Here is a 12,027-nt window from a genome sequence, read left to right on the forward strand (position 1 = left end):
CATTAGAAAGCAGGCTTCATGTACAGTGTGAATCCTTTTTTTCATTTAGACACTGCTGGGATCTTCAGGGACTATCAGAAGGCACTTTGCTTAGTCCTGAGGTTGTCAGGACATAGTTTTCCCTCTGCTGTAATTACAACCTGCCATGGTGGTTGCCAGCACTTGGTTTTGACTTCTGTTCAGCAGTGACAGCTTTGTTCTAGGGGACTAAAGATGCTCAAGAACCTAATTTGAGCACAGTTCTCTAAGGAGAGAGAGAACAGAGGAAAGCAAAGCTCGGAGTCTCTTTTCCTGCATTCCAAGGAGAAGCAGAGTCCTGGGATGGCCACAGCAAGCCTGGTTCCAGGAGCTGGAAAACAGCTCCTGCAAGGTGTTACCTGGTCTAACTTCTGTTCACCTTTGTGAAGCTGGCACTGCCCAGCACCGCGCAGGACGTGCTCTGCTTCTGTCAGGATTGTTCTCACTAAAGACAAAGTAGTTTCCTATATGAACGCTTCATCCTCTGGGATGGTTGACTCCCTTCTGCCAGTTAAATAAGAAAACTGTTTCACCCCACTGACATTCTTTCCCAGGTGGCATCCTTGCTTGGCTTCATCTAGGCAGTTTTTTCTAGTTGCTCCTCTCTCTGGGTAAATAACTGGGTTTGTTCTTCAAGGTTACTTGCATTCTACCTGTATCTCTGTTTCTGCATCATTCATCCTTGATTGCTCAATTACCCTTCTCCTACCTTCCTAAGGAATATTTATCTGTCTTGTTCAGATATGAAATGTTGACAGTATGATAATTATGGAACTGTGAACAAATAATCCAGAGTAGTGTGGTTTTGTTTTAATAGGAGAACAAAAGAATCCAAATTGAAGAATCAGGCGATCCCTGAATAACAATGGCTGTTGAATTGCAGTTTTCTAGATTCTTCCTGGCAGTTGCATTCCTTCATTTGCACTCTGTTAACGTCCCGCCTGTTCCATGTGCATGTTACATGCAAGTCATCAGCGCTAGTTGGAGAGTGCAGACAGAGACTTCCTGAGTTTTCTGTTACTTTACTGTAAGGCCTTGGCTTGCCTGAAGTTTTTTGGTAGTTCTCTTGGTCAGGGACTAAGGGTGTGTGCTGGCTGAGCGTGACTCTTTCAGAGGCTGGGAGAGGAGTCTTTCCCTGGTAGAAATGAGCAGAAGAGAAACACAGTGAATTCTGCAAAGAAACATTTAGCTGAACATCAGGAAAAACGTCCTGAGAGATACGTGCCACTGAGAGCTGCTAGTCTGTGTAATTTTTTCTCCAGGGCAGTGGGAGAAGACCCTGTGACCGAGACATTTTCAACAAGGTAGGTAAAATCTTTACAAAAATAGAGCATAAGCAGCAATCCTTTATTGGCCAGAGGTGGAAAAACCATGAGATGTTATGTGTTGAAGCTATTGCTTCTTCTATCTGTGATTCGCTGATACTTGCATGTATTAGATTTGCCACATTCATAATTAACCCTCAGTGCCTCTCATTTGACGTAATTCCAGTTTTCATGACCTAGACAGACCCACACTGTCCCTTTGGTGACCTGTGGGACTTCAGTGCATCTTCTCTGATTTTTCAAATGGACTGAACTGAGTGTTTCCAATGACACTGCAAATTTGATTAATCTTTTGCCATAGAGGGACAGTGTTGCTAAGCAGCACTTACCAACATGAGCTGTTTCTCACATTCCGGGACTGCTTTATGGCCTGGCTCAGAGACATACCCTCTCGTGCACTTAAGTACTGTATCTCCATGTTTATTCTCTAACTCTGGATGCCAGAGCACTAGTCTGACCACAGTGTGTGGAGCAGAGGGATTTGAGTTTTTGTTGCCACCTATCACTGGACGTGCAATGTTTTTGCAGCTCTTTTTTCATTCTTTTGGGTTCTATCCTAATTCCAAGGCACCTTGTCTCAGAGGGGCTTTCCTTATCCCTACAGAATAATATCCATACAGAATAAATGTTCTTACTCTTAGACGTAAGAGTTCCTTACTTCACCTCATCTCTGTGTTTCTTTAGGGGCTCACAGGATGACTGGGAAGGGTCCTGAGATTTATGAAATAAAATTGAGAAAGAGAAACTGAGGGACTTTTCACCCACTTGAACGAAGTCATGCATTCAGCCTCCTCTAAAGAGAAGGAGTAATACATGTTAATCTATGTGTGCATTTCTAGGTCCAGAGATAATAAGCTGTTTTGGTTTTTCTTTTAAGTTCACATCTCTTGTGCTCTGCAGAATTCTGTAGGCTATTGCTCTCCTTTGCCCTTTCCCTGGGTTTGCATATTAGGCAAGTCTTACCGATTGGAGCAAGCTGGTTTTTGCTATGTAAACAGAATTTGGGTTTGTTGGTTGATAAACTTGCAAGAATATAACTTCTCAAGGTTAACTCAGCAAGGATTCTCTTAAGTTTGGGAATGTCTTCAAATGATGCTCTGGCTGACAGTCTCCTGCCTACCATATGCCCAAGTTCAAAACGGATCCTATGCAAGCATTGCATATGCTAGAAATGCACTCTTTGGGGAAGAGGACTCCATAGGGGCTGTCTGTTCGGTCACCTCGTGAATAGAGCCCTTTATCACAGCTGACAGGAGAAGAACTGGATGATAGGAAAACAACTTATAACTTGCAAGTTCAAATCAAAAGAGCTGACAGTAATAAATTACATATGAAGTGTTTGAAAGGATACATAAACTTACAAGCACATGCCTCTATACACTGAACAAATAAAAAATATTTGATCCATAAAGGTCAGTGCTATACATGAAATTCCCTTCCTTTCTTGTATCAATGTCAGGAGACCGCTCGGTGGATTACTTCTGTTCTTGCGCTTCCAAGATACACATCTGATGCCTAAACTCACCCTCAGTATTTTTTTGGTCTGTGCACTTCTTGTTGTAGCTTAATGCAGTCATGTTCTACAAAGAGAAGAGTAGAGATGCACACATAGGTGTCTTTACCTGGTAACAAACAGTATCAAATGCTGCCCAAAAAAGGTTTCTGTTTTATTTTGAAAGCTAAGGCTAATATTGGTAGCTGTAGAAACGGGTAAACTCACTTTTTTTGTGTACATTTATGGCTATAATAGGATGCTTAGCATTGGCAAGGCTCTACTTGGTTCACAAATACAAATACTAATTATCCATTCAGTGGAGCCTCAGTAAAAGAGTATTTCCATGTGCTGTGGAAAAGCAGCATAGGTGCTGTGCAAGGGCAGAAAAAAAACTGATTCCAGAGTTAAAGAAGTTTAATATAAAAAAATAAACTAAGATTCTAAAGCCCAGAATAAGGACAGGTCTGGTAGAAAAGATTTACTCCCAATTTTATACCTATAAGCTCACCCCTGATATACTAGAAAAAATGGACACCCGATATGAAATACTGCATTACACATTTATACTCATGGCAAGTACTTATTTATGGCAGTGTCACTATTATGAGTAGTGAAAAAAATTCCGACATCCTCTCAAGTCCTCTGTAGTTGAGATTTGCTTGAACTGAAACAAAAAGATATAGAATAACTATAAAAATATCCCCATCTGTTCACTAGTTCCTGTGATATGTCTTTATAGTGTTTATTCTGTGTGGTCTTTGGATAAAAGCATAAACCAGGACTTCTGTCTGCTTCTTCAGTGTTCCTGTTAGACTGACACTCTCCCTGTGCCCACGGTTCAAACCCTCACACTTTGCCCTGTGTGTGTTTGGCCAGCCCCTCTCCCTGTTTTCCTTGCTTGTTCTGCTTAGAAAATACTGAAAGCTGCCAGGACTCTTCCAAAGAAAGCTGCTCATGATGCATCTAGCTTGATTTATTGATATATTATTTTTAAATTGTATATATTGTGTTTCCATGGTGCTGACTTTTTAGCTTTAAAACTTTATCATGTGGGTTCACTGAGAATGAACATTAATGATGTGGAGTCAGTTCCAGATACGATACTTGCATCATTACTTTATGTTTATTAAAATAGGAGCTCAAGATTTTGCTGTCTTTAATACTCAGTTTTGCACCCCTCCCTTTTTCTCTCTTCTTTCAGTCTTCTTATCGTTGGCCCAAGGTGTGTGAAAGTATGTACTTCCTGCATCTCAAAGGCATATGGTTCTGATGGGTTTTGCACGTATGCTTTAAAAGTACTATAATATTAAACATATTTAAATATTATAATATAAGATTATTTCCAGGTCTAGAGTAATTGGAAATGCCAAATTGAGAAGCAGGAAAAATTAGAATGAGAGTCCCACCTACTTCCATCTGCAGCAAGATGATGGCATCAGATTTTGGGTTTGTCCAAATATGTAAGAAAAAACAGCTCAAATCACAGCAGACTTAATTGTCCTGTTTTGAATTGTGCCCATCCTGTTTTAGTTTAAGTAACAGCGGTTGTGATTAAGCCATTCCTCAAAAGGATTTGTTATGGTTTTTTCTGCCTTCGTTCTTTGTGTCTTATTATAACTTCAGTCAGCTCTTCTGGTTGGAGCAATTGTATTCCAGACTTGAGGATGACAGAGTCAGAACTGCAGAAACAAAGCAAGAAAAGCAAGGCCCTTGCTCTTAAAAAAGTTAAATCACTGCACAGTGCAAGCTCTGTATGTCTTTCTCTTGCTAAGCTACTTGAGTTCTGTGCCACACTCTGCTGTGAGCTTTGATGGATCGTGAATTTCCATACAACTGTGCAGGTTTGCATGGTAGTATATTCTTGACCAGAATGGTTGTCTGTACTCCAGTGACCCTAAAATATCTCCTCTTGCTCAGAAGAAGTGAGGCTGTGCAAGGTTTTAATTTATATGGTTAGTACGTCTGCTTACATTTAAAAGGGTATTTCATGATCCATTTTATGTCCACAGCCTAAAAGGAAGTTGATATTAGCGTACATTTTGCTTCATTGTATCCCAGCAGAATTTGAAAAGTCATTCAATCTAAACAAAGACAAATCCATACTAAATGAAGCAGAAGCATTATTCTCATTTGTGCAGATTTTGCACTAGTTCTGAATAAGCTAACACGTCTACACCTCGCAGTGCGGCACAGTAAAGGAACATTACGTTGTGCACTGCAAGCAGTGCAGCCACGCTACGTCCTGGCTAACTGCTCCAAGAGTGCCCCTACCCCGTGTGGACAGACTGTTTCTGCGCTGGGCTGAGTTCAGGCTCAAGTAAGGACCCTCAGCACCACAGGTTGTGGCATCTCATGGTTGTGGCATCTGTTGGGCTCTGCAGATTTCTATTTATTGTCATTTCATACAGTCTATTAACTTCTTCTGAATGAAACCTGCCTAAGTTAGTAGTTTAATCTTTTCTAAAATATATTTACTGGTGGTAAATGCTGCCCACACATAGGAAGACACAATTCTACCCTAGACAGCTCTCAATATAAACTTAAAAAGAACACATAATATAAAGGGCAATACTTTAATTACTAGAACTCACAAGAATGCAGCTAGGCTAGAGGAGTAGGCAATGTGCATAGGGTAGGATTAGCCTCATTTGTCTGGAGATCAGAATCAAATGTTGTTTAAAGTCATAAATGAAGAAGAAATGGATGATGTTCTTATGATCTCACCAGGAAAGCACGGCGGTCACACCCCAGGTTGGATCCTCTCTCTCTTGTATTTGTGGAGACCAACTCCTCTCTCCTTTTTTCTTACCCCATCTAAAAATTACAGAAGGTAGTAATTCACACATTAGACTTTCTGATCTCTGGCATGCACTATGGAGGTGCAAAGTATTGCTATAGCGGAATAATTTATCAACATTAAAATCCCTGACATATCATTCTCACAAGGAAGCTAGCAATGAAAACTGAAAATGGCACAGTGTGATCTCCTTCTTGTAGCAATGAATGTAAAAACAATGGGAAACAGAAGGAAAGTAATGTCTTACTGCAACCCTAAATTCTAATTTCCAAATCCTGCATGAATCATCTAACAGTTGTCGAGATGTGAAATACAAGGTAGTGAAAGAAAGCTGTGATCATTTGCCGCAGAAAGTACTTGTTTTTTTCCCTATCAATTCCCTGTCCAGAGTTCAAAACTATTACTGGATTTGAAGAAGTGGCTTGATGATACGTTGACATATTTGTGGCTAGGCTGGCAGTGATAAAGGAAGTCCAGTCTCTTGCTTCTGGGCAAAAACTGCTCACCAGTGGCATTTAGAGAAATATTGCATGATTGGCCAGTTGCATATTTTTTATCTTCTCCTTCACAGCAAATATTGGCTAGTCTCCATAGCAGGCAACAGAGACCTGATCTAGTCAGAAGAACAAGAGCATGAAGAGTTGATATCATGAGTATGAGACTGATACCATGTTGATACCATGAGTATGAGGCTGGCTAAGGTCTGAGTATCAAGGGAAATATCTTAGCAATGTTCTAGATAATGCAAATCCTCAAAGTTGCTGTTTCATAGTCGTGTTTCTCTATACTACAAAAATTCTCTAAAGGTATTTCTCACGGACAAAACACTTTTGAAAAGGCCTTTGTTGTCTTATGCGTTCACTTTGTGTAAGATGTATCCTTATGGCCTGTGTTACATACATCATGCTATTTCAATCATGCAAATAGCTCCCGGAGAAATATTCAGTTCACATGAATGCATGTTACATACCTCATTTGTAAGTGAAGTGGCACTTAATAAATGTGAAACACCTTTGGTTATCGAGATGTTTCAAATTCTTGATGCACTCACAAACAGGAAAGTCACTTCCATAACAAGAGCCACACAGACTGCCTGAGGAAATTTTGCAACCTGAGAAAGACATAATGTGACCCATGAGTATCCTAGGTGGGGAAGGAGTGTTTAAATGCATGAACAAATGACAGGCTAGGTATAAGTTAGACTGTGATTATCTTCCTGCAAGACATATAAAGGGTATTAATTTATAAAAGGGAGCTGCTAAAGGCTACCTGACCTATATCCATTCCTTAAGGTTGACTGGAGAAACTACTGCGACTCATGCCTGGAGTGGAGGAGTGCTCTGTGAGTACGTCTGGGATGCTGGTGGTGTACCCAGTGGAAAGATACCCGTTCTTCTCACATTTCTTTCCTTAGGCGTGTCAAAATCGGTGCTTGACCCAGTGGATATCCTACCCCATTTCCTGGGGATGGAGAAGGGAAGCGGCGTGTGCAGAACCTCAGGTTGTGCAGGGATTTGCCAAGCTGTTTATATCTAGCTAATTTATTTCTTCAGTATGACAGTGTGTAAAAGGAACACTTCTTCAGGCTTCACCCCCAAATCCTGGTTTCTCCTTAAAATGCTACCCCACTTTCTCCGGCTGATGTGCTTGACCCACTAAGACTATTCTCAGACGCTGTAAATGCTGGACACCACAGTAGTATTATACTTTTATTGCCTTATTTAGCCAAGAGATTAAATGTAATGTTCAGATTATGTAGAACATTAACTCCTAACAATAAGCAAATAAGACATTAGAAGCTTTGCTATTAAAACGTTTAGTGTTGGCTTTGCTGTGGAGCACTACGGGAGCTGTGACTTATGTTCCATGCGGGAGGAGGCACAGCGGAGAAGGCGCTGTACATTGAGCGCAAGGGTCTCTTCCTTCTGTACAGGTAGTGCCTATAGCCGCCAAGTCCACGTGCTGTCTTTATGCGTGCTTTACAGGGTATTTTTACATGTAGCTCAAACACCTGCATCCAATTCTGCCAGCCACGGCTGCAGATGTGGGGGGGTTCGATCAGGCAGCGAAGTTCTTGCGTGTCTCCTGGTCGCTGGTGACTGGGCGGCATCTCGTCCCTCGACCCGCGAGAAGGGGCTGCCAGGCTGGGCCAGCCGGAGCCCCGCGTCGCAGCGTCAGGAGTTGCAATGTGCTAGTCTTGTCTTTCAGACAGTATTTTTATGTGAGCTGATGGTTGCCAGGGTAACGGAGGCTTCGGGGAGTCTCGCGCCGACGCAGCGCCCTGGCCTCGGCGAGCACTGGGAGCAGATGTTGGCGGCGAGCTGGGGAGCTGGGCTGACAGCGAGGAGCCGTGCTGCCAGCGGCCGCACATGAAGGGAGCTGGAGAGAACAATTTGCCTGGCTGCGCCGGGTGCAAGAGAGCAGGTTCAGGGCTCGCTCGCTCTTTCTCCCTTTTTTGTTGTAATTTAGTATTCTTGTCTCACCCCACAGGGGTTCCTCAGCCGTCGGCTTAAAGGCTCCATCAAAAGGACAAAGAGCCAACCGAAGCTTGATAGGAACAGCAGCTTCCGACACATTTTACCTGGCTTCAGGAGTGTGGACAATGAAAGGTAAGGGGACGTTTCTCGGAGGGTGGGGAGGAGGGTGTGTGAGAGAGAATGAGGGTATTGATTTTTCCACGTCTTGTTAATATCTTGCTTGCCTTATTCAGAGCGAGGGCCACATCTGCGATAGAAGTAGACTTGCTTAATTGCAAGAGGGGTAATTTCAATGTGTTGGCGAGCGTGCAGTGCAAGCCCTCCCTTTTTAGGTTAAACAACATGTACGGAGAAGCCTGACTGCTCTGCTTTCTTTTCCCCAATAAATCCTAAGTTGATGCACCAGCATATAAATAGCACATAGATGCAGCAGCCAAAGCTGACTGATGCAGGTGAGGGAGGGAGGGGAGGGATGCTCACACACTGGACTACATTGAACATTACTGGGTTACACATCGTATGAACAATAACATAGAACAATAACCATAATCTCCCCAAATCCCTCTCTGTCCCTTCCACACACAAACATCTTCAGCATAGCCGTTGACTGCTGTCATTATGCTGAGATGGATTCTCGGCATGTGGCCGAAGCTGCTTTTTCTGTCTGAGCCATGACAGGATCTTTCAGTCCAGGAGGGATGCGTTGCAGGGAACGTGCAGATGGAGCAGATGAAGCATTTGACATGGGATGGCCAGTATTGGAGCAAATTGCAAGCAAAATAAAGGAGAAATGAGACCTTGGTTTTACTCTTCAGCTCAGTTAGAAAGTATAGTAGCTCTTTAGTGGATTTGTATGTATTTATGTATATGTAGATTTATGTCTGTGTGCGTGTGAGACAGGCGCACATTCTGGGTAAATTTATGTGTAAATTCACATGCAGATCAAGGTCATGGTTGGGTAAGACAGACTTCATTACCAACCACAGAAACAAACTAGTGGTTTGCTTCCAAAAGGAAGATCTTTCAACCTTACGTGAATCATTTCGGGGAATGACACAGAAGTATTGAAGTGCCAAGAAAAGTCTATGTCTGAAAAATAAGCCAAATTGGACATACACTGATGTAACCATTTTGTAGCAGTGGCATTTTAAAATACCAAGATGGTACTTTAGAATCCATTGAGTAAATGCTTCACTTTTAAAAGCAATGACAACTTTTACTTCATTTTAGCTATACTTACTCCTTCATTGGAGGGGCCGTGAATTTCTGAAACCCACAAATGACAATTGTCAATCTGGATTTTTCCTTACCTGACCTATTACAGCCTCCTAAGCTTTTTCCTTCTGGATTCTGCAAGTGAAAGGATTGTGCCGGTCAGTGCAGAGTAATATTTCAGGGGTTACTATCTGGGAGGACAGAGTAGATTTGATTCCTGTGCTGCAGTTTTCACAAATGCTCGAAGTAGGGCACTGTGTTCCATATGGAAGACAAGTGAGTGTAGCTGGGCAGCCAGGAATCTGCCTACAGTGCTGCTGCTTCACTCAAAGAACAGGCAAATTAGACAATGTTTTCCTTCTATCTAGATGAGTTTTGTTTCTTTCTGTGAATTGGCAGTATAGGACATGGGAATTAACTTTTCGGCCAGCCCTGCAGCCAAAGTAATTTTCCCAAATTAAGCCTTGTAATTTCCCTGCCCTCCCAGCGCAAGAGCCCTGGAGCTTGCTGGGCAGTGTCCTTTCAGATAGAGCCGGATTTACTGCAACTTTTCTTTAAAGAGATTCAGTGAATGGCTGTAGTGCATTTTCAGTGTAGAGCTTAAAGGGTGGGTTAGAGGAGAGGTAGCATTTGGTAGCCTTGAATAAAACCCAAGGATTTGCTTATATGAGTATTTAGAAACTGAAAATGAAAGGCTTCCGTTAGGCAGGTATCACTCATAAATACACTTCATCTATGATACATAAGCATGGCCTGATCTGAAGAAAACTGTCTGACACTAGCTTTTGACAGCAAGCTTTTAGTCCCCTGGCTTTCATAGTAGTGTCAGATCTACGATGTAAGCAAGTATCCTGCAGAAGATCTTGGCCTTAGGTACTGTTGCTCTCGGGGAGGTGAAAGAAAAGCAGCAGCTGGGCTTCTCAGTCATGCATCAAGGTTTTGGTTACAGAAGATAATTTTATCTTCCTGAACATTCCTATCCACGTCTGCTAAAATGCATAATGCACTCACTTCTGTCTATGAAAGGGCTTGAGTCCTTTAGATTGCTCTTGTACATTTTCTGCTGTCCTTCCTTGTCTTTCTTGAAATCCAAGAACTGTTTCAGAGAAGCATCTGGTATTGGAATATTTGCCTCTTAAATATTTGATTCTTGACTCCATCTTGTATCCAAGCTGACTGTTCGCGAACCGCTCCTTTGCTCATGGAAGTAACCATTATAACAGCATTCTGTTCTGGAGCTTTGTAGAATTTTTGCGGGAGATGCCATAGCAAAAATGAATAGTGCAATAAATGCATTCAAAACACTCCAGGTTGAAATTGAGCTATAGTCGATCATAAATGATTCTGTTACTTGGCTTCTGTGTATCTGAAGTGGGACTGTCATGCCTCTTAGTTTCTTTATTTTTCCTTTTCTTGCATGTCCTGTTTGTCCTGCTATGTACAGCAGATGCGTATGAATATATGAAATGTGCACATACATGTACAGACAGCTAACTAGGTGGATGTGGTGTGTATGTAGAGCAGAGAAGAGAATATCAACAAACATAGCTATGCTTTTTATCCTGTGTTTGATTAATGCATGCATTTAAATACATCATGTAAATTTAAAATGGAAAATTATTACCTCCTACAATAGTGAGAAATGTGTACAGTGTGAGTTCTATAACAAAGAAAAACAGGGTAGTAACAGTAAACACTGGAAAAGTCACAGAATGTCTCACTGGCATCAGTTCAGAATCACCTTGTTAATTTTGTGTCAGTAGAGTCTGGTTTTCATACCTTGCAGTGGCACAAAGAGAACAGCCAGGTTTCCAGTGGAGTCTTGCAGAGCTGCTCTTATAAAGCGTGGTTACTGCGTCCCCGGGAGGAGCTGACAGCTCTGAAATGTGGGGGGGTTCCTTGTTGAGTTGATGTGCCATCTTCCAGGGACCCAATGTCCCTTGCCAGGCAGCTCTTTGCAGTTCTGCCATGGCGTGTGTTTGTTTGGAGCAACTATGAAAACTTACAGAATTCTGGTTTAGTAAAACCTTGGCCAACCATTTTTTCCTCTGTAGAGAACATCTGAGGAATTGCTCAAAGTGGTGTGTTAGAAAAATACACTGATTATAGTCAAGCAGAGCTTATGTTTGTAGAAAAAACGTGGTTGTTTCTCATGGTATTGGATTTTACGTTGACTGAGAAGGCACCTTTTGTTTGAAAAAAGGTGGAATGAGGGGTTTGCACTAACTTCAGTAAATTACTGTGGGGTTCACATTGATGTAGTTGGCCAAATTTTGCCAGTCTTTTGCATACTGATTTTTTTCCAGGGGTCCTGTTACAGTAACAGTAATAAAATTATTGATTGTGAATAAGAGAGGCAAAATCAGACCAAGTATAACTAGTATTCTGTATGAAAGGTGCATTAATCTGGTACAATCAGTTTATATAAATGTGAGATTTAAAGAAGGATTGTGGAACGAGTGCTCCTTTCAATTTGTTGGCTGGTCAGATTGCTTGTTAGAGCTAAAAAGGGTTCCGTTAAAGTGGCTTTTTGCTAACAATGTCTCCTGCATCCTGATTTATTACAGCAGCTAACAAAGTTTTTATCATGGAGCGCTGAATTTTCGTCTTTGTAGCGGCCTTTCTGGAATCAGCCACAAATCAAGCATTTGGCAGATGGATTTTTCTTAATTGGACCCACATTTCTTCTACAAAATTTGT

At 41.8% G+C, this 12,027-nt stretch overlaps 1 protein-coding gene across 8 annotated transcripts in view; it reads left to right on the plus strand.

Annotated features, from left to right (window-relative positions):
- Window positions 1-12,027, plus strand: part of LOC115334876 (DAB2 interacting protein) — a 211,742-nt gene that overhangs the window by 82,255 nt on the left and 117,460 nt on the right. For 7 of the 8 annotated variants that reach the window (XR_003921283.2, XM_029999645.2, XM_029999647.2 and 4 more), the window contains exon 3: window positions 8,126-8,244. Coding sequence is in view for 6 of the 8 variants with exons in the window: in XM_029999645.2 (XP_029855505.1) it covers window positions 8,126-8,244 (119 nt within the window). In the remaining 2 variants the exon portion in view is untranslated. Of the gene's footprint in view, window positions 1-7,922; window positions 8,060-8,125; window positions 8,245-12,027 lie in introns of those variants that run through there. The other variant, XM_029999651.2, reaches the window with a different exon arrangement.

This window comes from Aquila chrysaetos, chromosome 24, assembly GCF_900496995.4.
Source record: "Aquila chrysaetos chrysaetos chromosome 24, bAquChr1.4, whole genome shotgun sequence".
In the NCBI taxonomy this organism is placed as follows: domain Eukaryota; kingdom Metazoa; phylum Chordata; class Aves; order Accipitriformes; family Accipitridae; genus Aquila; species Aquila chrysaetos.